Source organism: Mytilus californianus, unplaced genomic scaffold, assembly GCF_021869535.1.
Source record: "Mytilus californianus isolate M0D057914Y unplaced genomic scaffold, xbMytCali1.0.p SCAF_4, whole genome shotgun sequence".
Lineage (NCBI taxonomy): Eukaryota > Metazoa > Mollusca > Bivalvia > Mytilida > Mytilidae > Mytilus > Mytilus californianus.
In genome coordinates this window covers 37,759,081-37,778,048 of record NW_026262690.1, presented here as the reverse complement: position 1 = coordinate 37,778,048, position 18,968 = coordinate 37,759,081, and the positions used below count along the sequence as shown (strand labels likewise).

Sequence of the window (18,968 nt, the reverse complement as noted above, 5' to 3'; positions counted from 1 at the left end):
TACCCAAAACACATCTTCTTATTTTTAGATTCAGTCTTATAAAATAAATCAATTCATCTTATAAGCTTACTTACACTAAGAGTGACTAATTCACTTCCAGTCTGAACATCCCATAATTTTGCTGTTGTATCCATACTACCAGTAGCTATTATAGAACTCTGTGGATTAAAACTTAAACAAACCTACAAATAGGAGAAGTCAAAGTAAATGTTCCTTTTTTTCACTGTTCTGATGATAATGGAAGGCTGTTTAACATCCAGCAGTAAATCAAATGCATATTCAGGACGAAAACATTTTAATGCAATGTGAATATATGCCATGCTTCGCACTAGACTGACACACTGAGGCCTATTCAAACAGACTGCAGGAAGACATTTTAGACTGACACACTGAGGCCTATTCAAACAGACTGCAGGAAGACATGTCACCCTACCTGGACATATTATTCTGACTCCAAGCTGACAGTCTTTGCTCTTTCTCCTTCATGCCACATGCTTATCAGAAAAGTAACAAATACCAATTTTAAAGTCTTTGGTTTGACCAGGCCATCCATCCATCCATCAAGCATGTCATACAATAAAAACTTTAACTAACTGTTTTGCCCCATTGTTCCTTTTCTTGCAACAGTGCATACAATGGTTGGTTGATAGCAACAACAGATGTTTGAATGATTTAGCCTAACTTTGACTTAAATTGACCGAGCGATTTCAGAAATGAAGATTTTATAGAAAGTCTACGTATAAATGATTATGAGTGATGTCCAAAGACGTGTTATGGAAATATTTAATACAACCTCTATTGGCGAGCTGAGCTAAAACTATACTAGAAAAGAAAGGACATGGGGTATCCATCCATGACACAAAATCAGTACATGTACAGCAAATAAACTGCTTCGCTGAGCACAGCTAGATACGCCCGTAGAGGTCCAACCCTGAACAGTTGGGGCAAAAATGGACACAATATTCAAGCTTGATACAGGTCTGAATTTGGATTGTAATTAAATATTTGACATATTATAGGTTTCTGAATAAATGTAGTCAAAGAACTTGAAATTGGTTATATGAATTGAATTTATATTCAATTAAAGATTTCTTGCTGTTGTACAATACACTGTGCTGTTGTGCAATACACTGTGCTGTTGCGCAATACTTAGTAAATCTGTTGTCAGACTATAAACAAATAAAATCTTATAACACGGAAACGTAAAATCGAAAATTTATAAAAATCAAAAGGGAGCTTACATTAATAGATATAAACAATTTACCAAAGTTTCATAAAAAATGCTTTCAGCATTTTTGAGTAATTGTCTGAAAACTGGAAAATCCCCCTTTTTGTAATGAAAAAAAACCCATAAACGGAAACGTATAGTCTAAAATTTATAAAAATCAAAAGGGAGCTCATGTCGATAGAAATAAACAATTCACCAAAGTTTCTTGCAAATTGGTGAAATTGTTTTTGAGTTATTGTCCGAAAACTGGAAAATCCCCCCTTTTTTAATGAATAAAACCCCAAAACTCGGAAACGGTACATCTGAAATTAATGAAAAACGAAAGGGAGCTCATGTCAATAGATATAAACAATTCACAAAAGTTTCATGCAAATTGGTGAAACTGTTTTCAAGTTATTGTCCGAAAACTGGAAAATCCCCCCTTTTTTAATGAATAAAACCCCAAAACTAGGAAATGGTAAATCCGAAATTTATTAAAAATGAAAGGGAGCTCACATCAATAGATATAAACAATTTACCAAAGTTTTATGCATATTGGTTAAAGCGTTTTTGAATTAATGTCCCACATGTTGACGACGGACGGACAGACACCAGTATACCATAATACGTCCCGTAAACGGGCGTATAAAAACACAAAAAGCAAAGGAACAGTGCTTATATTACTGTTGTTCATCTCAAAGTAACAGTGAGGTCTTCAACACGAAGCAAAAAATTTCACCTCACTGCAAGTCTAAGATGGCCTCTAGCACAGGATTAATTTTTATGCAAACTGACACTCATGCCACAACTGTGAATTGAAGAACAAAGCCATGGAGTAATATCAATAAAATAAATCTGGCAAAGAAATCAAACATTGCCATTATTAGCCTGACAATCACACTGAAGAGTGCAAAAATAATACAAACATATGAATACAACAGAATACATTATTACTTCCTGCTTAAAACAGAACATTAAAAATGCTTACATTATGTTAAACAATTAAGGATCTAAATACTTTATATATTTGATAAAAGATGTTGGTAAAACAACATAGAAAGATGCATCAATAGTAAATAGGAAAATATGTTTTTAATGCATTTGCATATTAATATATCTTACAATTTCAGCAGAATGACCTCTATATGTATGATAACATTTGCCTGTTTCTGAACTCCAAAGCTTACAGGTCTTGTCAAATGAACCGGTGGCAATTTTATCTCTGAAAATATAATAAATGTATAACTAAATTGTACTATATTTTGTGTTTTAATAACACTTTAAACAAGATGAACTGTGATGTATTACTGACTTACTATACTCCTGCACAATGCAGTTGGTCACATGGTATGGCATGACCAGATAAAGCTGCATGCCATATATTTTAAGGCATAGGCTATTACTTTTAGTTCCAGAAAAAAATTGAGACAAAAATTAATGTATGTGCATTAATTCTAAAGAAACATTTTTTATCAAAGACGTTCAACGGAAATGAAAACATGTCACATGGTATGGCATAACCAGATGGAGCTTGGTGCCATATATCAAGACTTGTAGCTGCCGAGAAACATGACAGAAATATGTTACAGACAAACTGATAGAAGGAAAGATGAAACCAGTATATCATCTTTTTTCAAAGTGGGTTATTAAAATCTCAGTGTGTAGGCTGTATATCAACCTTTAATCAATGTATTTAATATCTTTCTGCAAATTTACAAATATGAACATTTTTGTATACAATCACCTATAATATACAAGTAACTTCCTCTCTTGTGTGTTATGTCTAGGTTAGTCTATGGAAAGGTATATACTATGAAATTTAGAGCGAGGGCTTGCCCCGAGCTCTTAATTTCATAGTATATACATTGTTTTGTACCTTTTCATAGACTATCCAATTTAGCACATATTTACAACTTGAGTAATCTTTTAATTGGTCTATTGATAGTTTATTTTGGCTGACTACTTGTATCACAGGTGTTTGTAAAACGAAGCTCATTAACAAAGTTTTGTAAATCTACTCACTAGTATCATTGTAAAATATGTGATTTCAAAAGGCCCTTCACTCCAGAATGAAAAGATGGTAGCTGCTGGTGTAAGTATGTCTTCAGACATAATCACAGTTTTTCAATTCATGACATCGTCCTAAACATGCATGAAATATTTGCCACTGGACATTAAGCAACCAATAATCAATAAATCATTCAATTCATGACGAAATAGATCACCTTCCTTAAGAAAGTTTAAAAAATTATCACAAGTTGCTTTAATTTTCCTTCACAAGGTTTCATAGTACACACTTTTCTGTGTACAAAGTAATTGCATGGATGATACATTATCATAATTTTAAGATATCGTTGTACTCTAATCAAGGTATAAAGAACCATATGTATTACCCTTAATTTAAATGATAAAATTTGCAATTGTCAAAAACATTTTTTAGATCCAAAGATTTTAATAGCAGGATATTTAAAAATCAACGTGAAAACTAATTACAAACTATTTAATTTAATTTGGAACACAGCATTTTATTTCAAAATAGCCAGTGGCAATTTTTGTTTTAAATATCTTGATTACGATACAATGAAATCTTACCCTTGTGGTCATTCATGCGTAGTTACTTAGTACACAGGAAAAGTATGTACTATGAAAATTAGAAGGCAAATAATTATAAGCAATTTGATTGGACGAGAAGTTGTAAGTATGTGCTAAACTGTGATAGTACTTTTGTTCGTGGGTATCAATTTTCGTGGATTGAGCAAAAGTTACATGTTCGTGGGTTCTTAAATTCGTGGATTTTTGTTTTCTGAAAAAACTTAGGTAAAGATCCCATCTGAAATGAAGATTCTTGAAAATAATTATATGTTGTTCATTTTCACTTACATGTTCGTCTTTCATTTCTAATAACATTCATTAAATTTTCAATAACATGATTGCTTTCAGAAATAAGCTGATTATTCATCTCTGAATACAAATTGTCTCATTGAAGGAAATTGCAAAGTAAACATTTTAATTGTTGCACACATGTAATCAGAAGAGGTGACACTAATAAACCGGAGATCGAACAATCAACAGATTAACGATCATCAAAGGTGTTAATTGGGCCATAAATTAATTAAAATATAATTAAAGATTAAAATCCAACTGAAGTTGTACATGCTACACTGGTGCTACTTCATTGCGTATAGTTCATAATACGTTTGTTGATATTCAAGGTTTTCTCTAGATTACTATGATTTGCCCGTATCTTTGTAATCAAACCAACAGGGGATCTTTCTATGTGTTTTTTTGGACAACAGTTGTAATATTTCGTTGGACACTTGTGTTCGTGGATAAAGCCATCCATGAATACCACAAAAATTGGTACCCCACGAATAAAAGTACTTTCACAGTATATAAGTAAAAATATAATGCTGTAGTGAAGTGGTTCTTGGCAAGACCACTGTTTTGACAAAGAACAATATCATTGCCTTAATCTATAATCAAGTCTTATTGTCAGAACAGAATGGGAATAAAACGTCTATACATTACTGTGATTGATCAATATTCATGTAATACCCAATTTTCCTGTATTTCAATAGCAATATCAAAAAACTAAACAAAAAAAACAAATTTTCAGAAACTTCTATGGGAGCAAATGTTGAAACCAAATCTGGTATCCTCAAAATATCAAAACATTTATCCAAACCAGAAAAATTGGAAACACAAGAATATAAATGAAATAAATAGGGAATGTGTCCATGGGACACAGATGATGCCCCCGCTTGCATATCATATAAAGTTATAAAAGGACATAACTGAAGAACGGTAAAAGTGACACTACTCAAATTTGTTCTTGATCTGAGTTTCTGTGGTAATAAGTGTTGTGTATAAGTTTCTTAACATTCGGTTGAGGCAAACTTAAGTCAGAAAATGGAAACGAAAAATTCAGCAATTTTTCCATTTGTAAAGGGCACAACTCTAGAACAGTAAAAGTGACGCCACCAAAATTCAATCTTGATCTGTATTTTGTGGTAATGAGCATTGTGTATAAGTTTCATAACATTTGGTTCAGGTAAACTTAAGTTGGTGAACGGAAACAAAAAATTCAGCAATTTTTCCATTTGTAAAGGGGCATAACTCTAGAACAGTTAAAGTGACACCACCAAAATTCAAACTTGATCTGTATTTCATGGTAATAAGCATTGTGTATAAGTTCATAACAGTTGGTTGAGGCAAACTAAAGTTAGAGAACGGAAACTAAAAATTCAGCAATTTTTCCATTTATAAAGGGGCATAACTCTAGAATGGTTAAAGTGACGCCATAAAAATTCAAACTTGATCTGTGTTTTGTGGTAATAAGCATTGTGTATAAGTTTCATAACATTTGGTAAACACAAACCAAAGTTAGAGAACTGAAACCAACTTTGGGACGTACGTACAGACAGACAAGGGTAAAACTTAATGCCTGCTACGGCAGGGGCATAACAAAAGTATTCAAATTTTGGAAAGAAACGATAACAACATGACCTAACTGATTGAATCTTGATACATACTTGTAGTCAGTTGAGAAAACCAGGAGTCAAGTTTAATCTTTAGGAGTCTAGGACTTTTGAACTGGTCTTAGTTAGAACCCTGAGAGTCAAGTATATATATTGTGTTCATTAAGACGGATCAGATATTGAAGAAATACAAAACATTATAAAAACCTTACCCATAAGGATTATTAAATGCTATGGCATACACTACATTTTTGTGGCCTTCTAATGTATGAAGCTCCTCCCCTGATGCTGTGTCCCATACTTTACAGGTTCTATCATAACTTCCTGTTATAAAACTACAAAACAAAACAATTTATACAATCAATGATAATGCAATAAAACAAGATCACTCAAGGAGTCTGAATCTCTTACCTTTCGTATATGCATATGTATATACAAAAAAACAAAAGTTTACAATATTATCATGGATATAACCTTACTTATTAAAAAAATCATCTGATTACATATCTCTGTTAAATCCTGCATAATAGACTATTTTCATATTACAGACTTTTAACTTTTAACTTTTTGACCTACTCTGTGGTAGGACATCCTGGAACTCGGTCAAGTAAGAGAAATCAAAAAAAAGTAAAATCAAATATATAATCATTGCAATTTGGGGGGAAATTTTCTGTTTTGTGATGATTTTGTTGAGTATAAAAAAAACATAAAACAGTGAATTTCCCCCAAAAATTACAGATTGAAAGCTAAATTCTACTTTTTTATGTTGCCCTTACCTGACTTTGTGTGATCCTATTTTGTGTACATTTATTTATCTGTAAAAGTCTTTTGATAAAAGTAAATAATTTTCTCATTATCTTAAATGATATTACCTTTGATACTCATGTATAATTTGAAAATTTGGGAGTGAAACTGATGATTAAGAAAGGGGGACCAATTTATAAGCAAAATCTACCAACTGAAGGAAAAATCTAAGTCAGAGAAATTCCAGGTGAAAACTAGGACAAAGGATTTCAAATCTGCACAAGTGAATAATTTTCACCCCAAATAAAATAATACTGTACTTTGTTGTTGTTTTATTTGTTTTCTGTAAGCAAGTTTCTCGTTTCTGTCATGTGTATTGAATTTCCCAGTGTAATCATTTTGTGTATTGATTTTATCATGGTCACATGGTTTGTGTATATCCTTCGAAGAGTTAAAAGACCAGAAATTACAAATTAGTTTTTTTCAAATCTACACCGACACCATCCTTATGGCAGATCAACAGTGACCCATTTTCAAGTCCGTAATCTAAAGCAAAAATGTTTTTCTTTTAGCCTCAAATGCAATTGTTTCACGATTTTAAATCTTGCTTAAAAATAGAGATGGATGGATGGATGGTTGTTTAATGTCCAGTGGCAAATTAAATGCATAATCAGGATAGGATCATACTTATTTGATATGAATATAAACCTTGCTTTGTACTATACAGAGCCCAATCTTGAACATGATGGTTAAAAAGGTAACAGTCTGCAGGAAGACATGCCACCCTACCTGGACACATTATTCTAACTCTGTGTCGACCAGTTTTTGCTCTTACTCCTTAACACTTGCTCATCAGAGAAGCAGCAAGTACCAATTTTCAAGTCTTTGTTTTTAGGCCAGAGTTTGAATCCACAACTTCCCACTCGAGGCCGGTACGCTACCATGAAAGCACAAAAAAAATAAAGAAGTTGAAGCAATGAATGAGAATATATTCATTGATTGATCGATTGATTGTTATCTTCTGAACATCCAATGACAAATATTTCATGCATATTTGTACATGTTATATATATAACTAATGTACTGACGTTGTGGTAACTCACCTTGACCCTGACTTGTTAAATCCTACATTGGTTAATGGTAAGATATGGGCTCTCAGAACCTACAATGAAAATTTCAAAATGTTAGTGCAATAAATTATCATACCTAAATAAAGTTTGCCTCCAAGAAGCAAAACTTGCTTTTTTTTTATATTTCCTAGATTTTAGTAAAAAAAAAAAACTGAGCGTAAAAAAAATTAAGGTGCATCACATTATATATACTTATACCATAAAACTTGATATAAACTAAATATAGATATAAAGTATAATACCATTCATATAATTTACCTTAAATAAGTAGAAGTGATGATCATCTTTTTGTGCTAATTTTTCTTGAAGTCCTGAGATAATTGTTAAGGTAATTTTCAACATCTATCATTATAGCTGTAAATACATTTGTGTAAATTCAACAATTTGCCAATGCTATGTTAAAACTTTCAAGTTAGAAATATGAACAACAGTAAAAATTACGATGTGTGCATTCCTCATCAATATATGTTTGACACACAATCATACATCTCCCATTAAAATGGGGGACACAACTACACATTTGAATTAATTCTGTCCAGGATTATTCAATTGCAAAGTAAACCTGTCATATTTTCAATATCAAAAAAATTATCTTAGCTGAAATGGAAACAAACATTTTAATCAAAAGATATTTGACTCCAAATGGTACCAAGTAAGTCTATTTCATTTCAGATTCCAATGTACTCCATAGTAAATTTGTTATTGATAGGAGCCTCTGGCCTTTGTTAGTCTATTATGTTTTTTAATTTTAGTTCATTTATATGTTTTGGAGTTTAGTGTGATGTCTATTTTCACTGAACTAGCACACAATTTTATTTAGGGGCCAGCTGAGGACCACCTCCGGGTATGGGATTTTCTCTCTGCATTGATTGATTGTTGGTTGCTTAACGTCCAGCTCTCTGCATTGAAGACACATTGGTGGCCTTTGGCTGTTTTCTGCTCTTTGGTCAGGTTGTTGTCTCTTTGACATATTCCCCATTTCCATTCTCAATTTTATTTTAACTTAATCAAATATCAGTAAAGGTTATAATTGGTCATGGAAAACCCCCAAAAAGTTCTCAGAAGAGCACAATTCCACATATAAAGTTTCTTTTCATTCACATCTAGACTGTAGAATCTATTATTTGCAGCTGTCATACTAACAATTACAGATTGTATTTGAGTGTAAAGATATGTAGTAAAATTGCATTCTTCCTATTTAATAATAAATAGTAGATAGTCTTTATATGTAATTATCTTGGTTGTTTAAAGAAAGGATACTCTGTATGAGCTTTCTAACTTGATCTGCTTTGGAAGCTGTTATTAATGGTTCCTTCCTGGAAATCTCATCCACTACAGCATCTACATCTGTTCTGCAAGAATTAAAACAAAAATTAAACAAAGTTACGAAAAATTACGAAATCCAACTTCTTTGTCAATACTGTGCATGCATCGTAATATACTGATAGAGGAAAAATAGGTTTACCTGTCTATAGATAACAGCTGATCAGTACACATCAATTAATGGTGATTTGAAACCATTAAATAATAAATGGGGAATGATGATGCCCCCGCTAGCATATAATGGGATAAACGTAACAGAACTCAAGAACGGTAAAAGTGACACTTCCCAAATGTGTACTTGATCTGCGTTTTGTGGTAATAAGCATTGTGTATAAGTTTCAAAACATTTGGTTGAGGCAAATTAAAGTTAAAGAACTGAACAAAAATTCAGCAATTTTTACATTTGTAATGGGGCATAACTCTAGAACAGTAAAAGTGTTGCCACCAAAATTCAAACTTGATCTGTGTTTTGAGGTAATAAGCATTGTGTATAAGTTTCATAACATTTGGTTGAGGCAAACAAAAGTTAGAGAACGGATACAAATTTTGACGTACGTACGGACTTACAGACGGACAAGGGTAAAACTTAATGCCCCCTTTGCTACGACAGGAGCATAAAAATCTTTATACCATTACATTGCATTATGAGTTTGTGTTTCTTGTCTTATTCCAATCAAAATGCCTAATTGTGAAAGATGTTTACAGGAGGCAATTAAAAAATCGGAATTGAACAGAAGTTTGGTTGACTTTTTAGTACTATGGGAGTCTGCTATGTTATATATCTTTAATTTTCAGTGTTCTCCCCAGGCCCTTAAAGGACCGCGGGCCCGCGATGTATAATTTTCTACCGTGGTGGTATCGTTCTTGCCGCGATGTATAATTTTCCTCCGTGGTGCTAAAATTTTCGGTAAAAAAATCGTAAATCGGTAAAGTTTTAAACGACTTGTTAAACCTTTTCCGTCGGGTATAAAATTTCAGATGAAAATTGACCAGTTCAAACAACTTGATTGTTTACACCACGTGATCGATTTACCTTTTGAGGTTAACCTTGATGATTGGATTTAATCGATGTACATGATTCTTTTGTGTTTTAATTAATTAAGAGATCATAATTAATGATCAGACTTGTGAGGGACAAGCAGATATTTGCTAATTAACTCTATTACTCCAGCCTTTGGTTAAAAATAACTTGCGTATTTTAAACGTGTTGGAGTTACTTCCCCTGAATTAGCTTATTACAAATAAGTGCTCCTAAAATATCATCTATCATTGAAAATAGAAATAAAGTACAAATTGAATGCAAAATTATATAAGAATGTTACCTTAAGGATAAAAACTTTCTTTGAACATACCAACAAAAATATATTGCAAATTATTTTTGATAATCATACTTTTATTAATGCACAGACATATTATAATAAATAGGTAGTATTTTCTAAATGGTAACTGATTTCTTCCCAGTCTTTAAACACTGATTGGAACTCAGTGGAGCAATGTGACCGTATTCATTGCATTTGTAGCATTTTTTTAGATTTTGTTGACCCTCATATCTTATAGTTACAAGCTGCCCCTGAATGTATATTTTTCTTGGAATCGGTTTTTCCAATGATGCAATTCTGATAATTCTGACTCCTGACTGAATAGAAGGAAAGTTCTTAAATGTAGGCGATATCAATTTGATTATTTTACCATACTGACTTATTTTTTTGTGGACAATTGCAGGTTTAACTTCGAACGGCATCCCGTATATAAGGACATCTATGAAATCTTTTTTGTTCTCCCATTTGAGAGGACCAGCCTTTTCTGTTGTAAATTCAGTGTTTCCTATTTGAAATTTCGCAAATTCACCCAAAATTTTTTGCAGACTTGTGATGTTTTTGCAAGTTACCATGTATTGTTCTTGATTTATCCTTTGAAGACAAATTATTAAGTCTGATACGTTAATAGTTGTTTGAAAATGTGTCAGAATATCTGTTGTCGTAATTTTATCTTCGTTTTCTTTTTGTATTATATCACTCAAATTTTCTTTTTGAAACGGGCTTGTTTTTATTATCTTTGCTGTCAAATGCCTTGCAATAGATTTGTTTATGGTTATTCCATCTCCATATTGACTATCACCATCTTGACTGTTAGATTCATATTGATAACCGTCATAACCATCATTTTCAGTTTCCATTTTGTGTATATATAATGTCAAAAGGAAACCGTTTTAAACAGGTAAATATTGTTCACTCACTAATGAATGAGCGACACATTTAGTAAACACGAGTATCGGTTTATCGTATTACTTATTAATTAATGTATGTTTACATTTTGATTATTTAACATAAAAACAGTACTTATCACTACTTGTTGTCTGTTTCCTCAAAGTGGAATTTCGAAGAAAACACTAATTTTCACTAAGACTCCGGAGCAGATGAAAAACACGTCTGTTCACCTGAACGTCATCAAAAACACGACCGTTCCGTTTTGTCAACTTTTCGAGGTAGCACTAGTCTCAAAAACTTTTAATAATAATTTAATCTTGTTTAAATTTAATTGTTATGGTGTAATCTAACAAAAATGGGGAAAGTGTAGTGTAACTACAAGTATCAGGACAAATTGGCTTGATCAAAATATAAAAAGTGACTTAAGTTTAAAGACTAATAGTGCTTTCTTTTATTTATTCTTAAAAGAAATTAAAGTATACAAACTGTTTATTGATTTACTTCTTTTTTTACCAGTAATTTTTGACCCAAAGTCTACATAACACAGTAAACAAAACAAAGACAAAAAGGTAATGACACAAAAACTAACAAGAAAAAAAAAAGCAATGCAACGCGACACAGCATATTGTACAAATCATTTTGACACGCGTTACCCTGGTGCTATCCAAAAATCCTGGGGAGAACACTGATTTTGACTGTTGGTATTTTAATTTGAATATTTGATAAAAGAAAAAAACAAACTTTTGAGATTTTTTTTAAACCCTATAGATTTTTCAAATGGATCATTCTAGCAATCATCCTGGGAAACATAAGACGATAATTTCAAAAAAAACGTAGAAATTTTTTTTAAAACCTTTTTGATGTTTCAAATCAATCTTTCTAAATTTCAAAAAACTAGAAAAAAAATTTTCTTTAGAAATCATTTAGATTTTAGAAAAATGGGGACAAATGCAGTCAAGATAGAACAATCATGGCTTGTCTAAAATTCCTATTAAATGATAAATAAGGCTTAAGTACACTGTACCTTAATATTGTGCATTTACTGAGCACAGCTGCTGTGTTGCCATTGAACACAGCACAGGTAGAGAGGATCTTTTCCCAGGTAAAACTTGTAAAGCGTGACCATAGTAACAAACGAAACAAAGCTAACTTGTGACAAGCAATGCTTTGAAAACTTGTGTGATAAGGTGCTTGACAAGTTTTTCAGCACAAAAAGTAGAAGATAAGAATTCTATCTGGGCTTATCATTCAGTAGTGTAATTTCTTGTCCTGTTGTACTTGTATATATACATAACCAGTGTTTCAATGAATAAAGACAATTTTTGATATCATTTCACACGTTAAATACCCTTTTCAGGATTGGCACCCTGCCCTTTCGAAATCCTAGCTGGAACACTGCTAGCCAATCTTCCATCAGTATTTAGTTTTATACTTACTCTGGTTTTAAATCTAAAAGATCGATTGATTTGGTTTTTAAGTTCCCTCCTTGTTCATATTCTAAAATAATACCTGAAAAAAATATACAAGAAACATGAAATACATATACATAAATAATTATAAGTACAGAAATGTACATCACATGTAAATTTTCTTTGATTGGCCTAAATTGTAACTGCTGACTGTGTTGATCTTAAAAAAAACATGTATTACATGCAAGTCAGGAATTTGTTACCAGAAATCGACTTAAACATTTATTTAATTCTTTCATTAAATAGATTTAGCATAAAGAAGTCATAAGCAGTCTGAGAAAAGCATGACAGTGATTTTGCTAGCGCTCGTCAGTTTCGTCATTTACGAAACGGTTTTCAAAATGACGAAAGTATTTGAAATCAATTTCGTCACTTAAATTTGGACAGTGTAAAAATATTTTTACATGAAAATACTATAATTCTACATGTCTTCTTGTTTCTGACAAGTTTATGACCCTCAGCTAATTAATGTTTATCACAGGTGTTAAATTTGTGATTACAGGTAATCCGCTTATCGCCATCAGATGGGTCACTAATCCGTTAATTGACCATCATAATTATTTTTCTCAGTAAAATCAGTCAGTCGGCATTTCAATTTCAATATTTTTTTAACAACCACAATTTGCAGTTCGTTTATCGTAGTTTCGTCATTTAAACAATATTGTTTATCCCCAGACAGTTCTCCTTTAAATTTCAATATTACTCAAATGATCACAACTTGCAGTTTGTTTGTCGTAGTTTCGTCATATAAACGTATTTTTGTCATATTTGATATAACTTTTCATCAAAAACTTTCGGCAATTTCAATTTAAAAGATAGACCTTTATTCAAAACATTCAGAAATATTTTCATGAGTCAAACAGGTGCTTTTGTCTCTATGTACTGAGAATGCATGAAAGTATTCACACTAAAATGTAAAATATGAAATCAATTAGTATTAAATTAAAAGAGAGACAAATATATTTCTTACTAAGCAATTTGATTTAAAAAATGATAATTTCCTGCCTTTTGTTAAACACAAGAACCAATCCATAGATGAATCCGGATTCATTCTGAATTTATCATCCACTTGTCACTTCCAGTTTTCTTTTCGTTTAAAAATCGAAAATAAACATGTTCTATTTTCGATTTACAGTCATTAGAATCGTTCCAGTAAGGATTATACATATCCTTGTTTCCAACTTGAAAGAAAAGAATTCCAAATATCGATTTCAACGTTTTTACGAGGATAATGATTATGCAGTAAAATAGTCGTTACAAGTTCATTTATGTTGTGATTCCTGGTTTTAGAAAAGAGGAACGCAACTTTTATTGATCAGGAATGTCCCCTGAAAATAACTGAAGTGAAATTGAGAATTTGATTTCCGGATCCTTGTTCTTATCTTCATATTTAAGCATCACATCAGTCAAATCATGCAATAACCTAAGGCCTTCAAAGATCCTAGTCCTTGAGGGTCTTAGGCATATGTATAGCTAGTAAAATAAGTCCTTGGTCCCTTGCAGTAACCTAAAAGAAAGTTGATTTTCATCTCACGCAAAAGCCCTCAAAATCCTAGCTGAAACCCTAAGTATGACCTTGTGAAATGCCCCCAAAAAGTCAAATAATATTTCAATTGTTACATAAGACAGATACAGATAGCCTTAGTTTGTATAGAGGTAAGCTGAGGCAAACATTTATTTTATATAGTTTGGAGTATAATTTGAAAAAAAATAAATTGGGAATGTGTCCATGGGACACAGATGATGCCCCTGCTTGCATATCATATAAAGTTATAAAGGCACATAACTGAAGAATGGTAAAAGTGACGCTACCCAAATTTGTACTTGATCTGAGTTTTGTGGTAATAAGTATTGTATATAAGTGTCATAACATTTGTTTAAGGCTAACTTAAGTTAGAGAACAGAAACAAAAAATTCCACAATTTTTATGTTTAGAGAGGAACATAACTCAAGAACGGTAAAAGTGACGCCACCCAATTTCAAACTTGACCTGTATTATGTGGTAATAAGCATTGTGTATAAGTTTCATAACATTTGGTTAGGGCAAAATAAAGATAGAGAACGGAAACGAATAAAAGCACAGATGGATACGACCGCAGAGGTCCAACCCTGATTAGTTTGGGCGAAAATGGACACAATATTCACGCTTGATACAGGCATGAATTTGGATTGTAATTAAATATTTGACACATAATAGGTTTCTGACACAGAATAACTGTAGTCAAAGAACTTAGAATTGGTTATATGATTTGAATTTATATTCAATTTTTTGCTTTTGTGCAATACACTATGCTGTTGCGAATTGACCCATCCCCACCCCCCCACCCCCAAAAAAAAAAATTAACCCCCCTTTTTTTTGCTTTTGTGAAATACACTATGCTGTTGCAGATTGACCCCCCCCAAAAAAAAAAATATTTGAAGAAATTTTCTTTATAATTTCTGAAATCGGAAATGAAAAAAAAAAATTGCCCCCCCACAATTTCTTTTTTACCCCCCTCCCCCCCCCCTTTTCCAAAAAAATTTTTTCTTTCCCTCCAGATATGGTCATAATCTCAATTCAAATTTCCAATGGAGTTTGCAACCATAATTACCAATCCAATACATCATAAAAGTCTTAAATTGATAATTTAAAAGCAGTGTAAGGGAGGTAATCCAACATTGTTCAATTTTTGTTTTTGGATTACCTCCCTTACACTGCTTTTAAATTGTCCTTTAACCAGGAAACCCTTGTTTTTCCCCCTTTTTGCCCCTAATTCCTAAATGGTAAGAGCCATAACCCCCCAAAGCCAATCTTAACCATCCCTTTGTGGTATGGAAACTTGTGGTATAATTTCAGAGAGATCCATACACTTAAACACAAGTCATTGTCTGAGAGTTACAAAAATGCTTATTTTTGGCCACTTTTTGGCCCCTAATTCCTTAACTGTTGGTTCCATAACCCCCAAAATCAATCCCAACCTTCCTTTTGTGGTATTTAACCTTATGGTAAAATTTCATAGAGATCCATTCACTTAAACTCAAGTTATTGTCTGGAAACTAAATGCATCTTCGGAAAACGCAGACATGATAGCATTATACGACACAAAAAAATTTTTGTGATCGTATAAAAATTCAGCAATTTTTATGTTTATAAAGGGGGCCTAACTCACGAGCGGTAAAAGTAATGCCACCAAATTTCAACTTGTCTGTATTATGTGGAAATAAGCATTGTGTATAAGTTTCATAACATTTGGTTGAGGCAAACTAAAGTTAGAGAACGGAAATGAAAAATTCAGCAATTTCTATGTTTATAAAGGGGCATAATTCAAGAACTGTAAAAGTGACGCCACCCAATTTCAAACTTGATCTGTACTATGTGGTAATAAGTATTGTGTATAAGTTTCATAACATTTGGTTGAGGAAAACTACAGTTAGAGAACGGAAACGAAAAATTCAGCAATTTTTATGTTTATAAACGGCATAACTAAAGGTAAAAGTGATGCCACCCAATTTCAAACTTGATCTGTATTATGTGGTAATGAGCATTGTGTATAAGTTTCATAACATTTGGTTGAGGCAAACTAAAATTAGAGAATGGAAACCAACTTTGGGACGTACAGACGTACAGGGGTAAAACTTAATGCCCCCTCCGCTACGGCGGGGGCATAAAAACAAGAGGATTTCACTTTTTCACACCAAGACACAATTATTTAAACAATATCAAACCTACATATGTATATTTAGAATATAAAAAAGGACACAAAAATCGTCTTGAACACACATGGCAATCCCAGCTGTACTGTTCAAGTTACTGGATATTTGGCTAATTACAATGTTATACGGTTGTGTAATTACTGGTAGATATGTTCTACCTTAATTTGATGGGTGATTGAAAAGGTGTTAACATTACACATGCAAATAATTAGTTTTAAGGTGATTAAAAAAGGGTGAACAGTCATGACAGTGCATGTGGCAGTATTCTGTAGTAATCATATGTCATGTTCCTTTCAAATAAGTCGTGCATAAGGCATAAGATACATAAATAAATAACAAATGCAAAGAAAAATAAGTGGTAGCTTTTGAATATAAACTGAAATAGTTTGAATTTTAGATTTATCTAAATGTATAATGTGGCTAATAACGTTATTTTAATATTTTTATATTTTTTCATGGAATCTGGTGAAAGCTACTATATGAAAAAAAAAAATTCAAATTCAAATTGATTATTAATTTCAAATAAGGTAGATGCGTGGAGTTCGGTGTATCCATGATCCTTAGACTTTTGGCTTCACTTTTGTAAAATAATCAAACCAATAGTCGGATAATAAATTGTGAACAAATTCATTCCTCATGGCATAATTTAATTTCATGAAATCTTCTTAATGATTTCACCCTTTAAATTTTGTGTAATGTGTGTCCAAAATTAGGGAAATGCCTTTTTTGACAGCTCTACAAATGTCCAACATGTCCAATGATTACGTACAATACATGCCTTCTTAAAAAAGTTGATTTTGAAAAAAAGGAAGGATTTTAAACTACGAAATACAGTCCATTTTGAACCAAACAGGATGCCAAGAATGTGGAGCAAAAGTTTTTTTCAGTTTAATAAAATTTGCTGTAAAATGAAAGCAATTTCTTCTAATGATGTCATAATTTTTAAGGAAAATGGTTAAATATGGTTAATCAGTGGATTGCAAATATAAATTTATGCTTAAACTTATCAATTTTAATCTTTTCTGTCCCTTCAGAAAACTAAAACAATTATAAGAATGATTCTATTTATGTAACATTGCAGATATGACGAAATCAGGTAATTCGCGATATCACCGGCCATGTGGACACAGGGATTACACTGTAAATGTGCCATTGTTTATACACGATTCTTTTAAATAAAGGATTGCGTCTCCCTCATGTATAGCTTGTCCAGTTTTGGCTTTATTTTTGGTCCTTTTTTGATGAATCAGCTCTTCAACATTTGTATTAGGTATTGGATTTCCAAAAATTTTGACCACGAGCATCACTGAAGAGACAAAAGTTGTTGAAATGCAATCTGATGCAGTAAAATTGGCATCTATTTGTAATTATCAAGATTAAATTATTCAAGTAGTAATTATCAAGATTAAATTATTCAAGTATTACAATTTTGATATGGGCTGAATAATCAGGGAGTCATAGGGCTACACCATTCATCATAACAAATTGTAATTATTATTAATTATGAATCTATAAATAAAGCTAAACAGCTTCAGACTAAGCAATGGCCAATGCATTTCCAAATTATTTCTATTTCATTGATAAAATAAATTTACCCCTTTAATTGAATGGAAGAAATTCGTGAACATATTAAATATCATTGGATAACACAGTTGTAGGCAAACAAAACCCTGTCCAAATGGACCCAAATTTTTTACTCCCCTCCCCCTCCCCCTAAAACACATATTTTCAAACAAATGTCTTTATCAACACCCGTCCCGATAAACTGTTTGAAATCTTATACTGTATTAAAATTGCATCGCATAACTAAACTGATTTTCTCAAGTGCTTGTTTTCAGCTTTTTCTGAAAGAAATTTCTGCAATGGACATGTTTGTACAAATGCAAACAAAACTCTTTTTTTATCGCCGGCATTTTCAATATTGTATTTATTGTTGTTCTTAATCTCCAAAGGAGAAAAATTGTCTATGGCTTTATGACAGATTTTGTTTGACATATTTGAAATCTTTTCAAATTTAAGCACCTGGTGGATAATAACGAAGGAGAAATCTTTTCAACTTCATCTTGCTAAGTTGATTTGTGTACGGTATCCAAAAAGAATCAAGATGGAGTACAAAAAATGCATGTTGGGTAATTTACACAAGGGTGATAATCTGTAGTAAATTTAGCGAAAAATTTGAAATACTGATAAATATATAAGAAAAATTTCTGCATAAAACACGTGCCACAAAAAGACATAAATCATTCGAAAAAAGATAATTAGTATAATTTCCAAAATTTTGCATCGGAAAAGTGGAAACAATAAAGTAAATGGAAAAAAATTTGAGGCCTAACTATGTGAGAGAAAAACAGGAGAATAAATGTGGAAAAAAGCTTAAGAATGTGGGGGGTTCAAGAATAGAGAATAGTGGGGTTTTAAGATACAAAGAATACAGAACAATTGACAAGCGAATAAAAGAATATGCGGGAAATGGCCAGTAAAATAAAGAATACACACCCCTAGCCAGACCCTTATAAGTGATATTTATACCAATCAAGTAAATCTGTATTTGCACACGAAGGGACTAGATTAGTAAATTTTACAATCGAAACAGGGCATATCCAGATTGACTTTTGAAAGGTGACCAGTACATATCCATAAATACAATGAACCTGGCGATGATTACTTAATCAAATCATAGACCAGTAAGGATTTACTTATTATAACAATGGACTAAT

At 32.0% G+C, this 18,968-nt stretch overlaps 1 protein-coding gene across 2 annotated transcripts in view; it reads right to left on the bottom strand.

Annotated features, from left to right (window-relative positions):
* The window catches only part of LOC127698281 (dynein assembly factor with WDR repeat domains 1-like), a 33,906-nt gene extending 15,545 nt beyond the window's left edge, over nt 1-18,361 (bottom strand). For both annotated transcript variants that reach the window (XM_052201671.1, XM_052201672.1), the window contains exons 1-8: nt 18,274-18,361; nt 12,526-12,598; nt 8,820-8,911; nt 7,818-7,870; nt 7,533-7,591; nt 5,898-6,020; nt 2,330-2,429; nt 75-182 (exon numbers count right to left, since the gene is read on the bottom strand). In XM_052201671.1, coding sequence (XP_052057631.1) covers nt 75-182; nt 2,330-2,429; nt 5,898-6,020; nt 7,533-7,591; nt 7,818-7,870; nt 8,820-8,911; nt 12,526-12,598; nt 18,274-18,313 — 648 coding nt within the window. In that variant the 5' untranslated portion in view covers nt 18,314-18,361. The remainder of the gene's footprint in view (nt 1-74; nt 183-2,329; nt 2,430-5,897; nt 6,021-7,532; nt 7,592-7,817; nt 7,871-8,819; nt 8,912-12,525; nt 12,599-18,273) is intronic.
* Nucleotides 18,362-18,968: the final 607 nt, after the last annotated feature.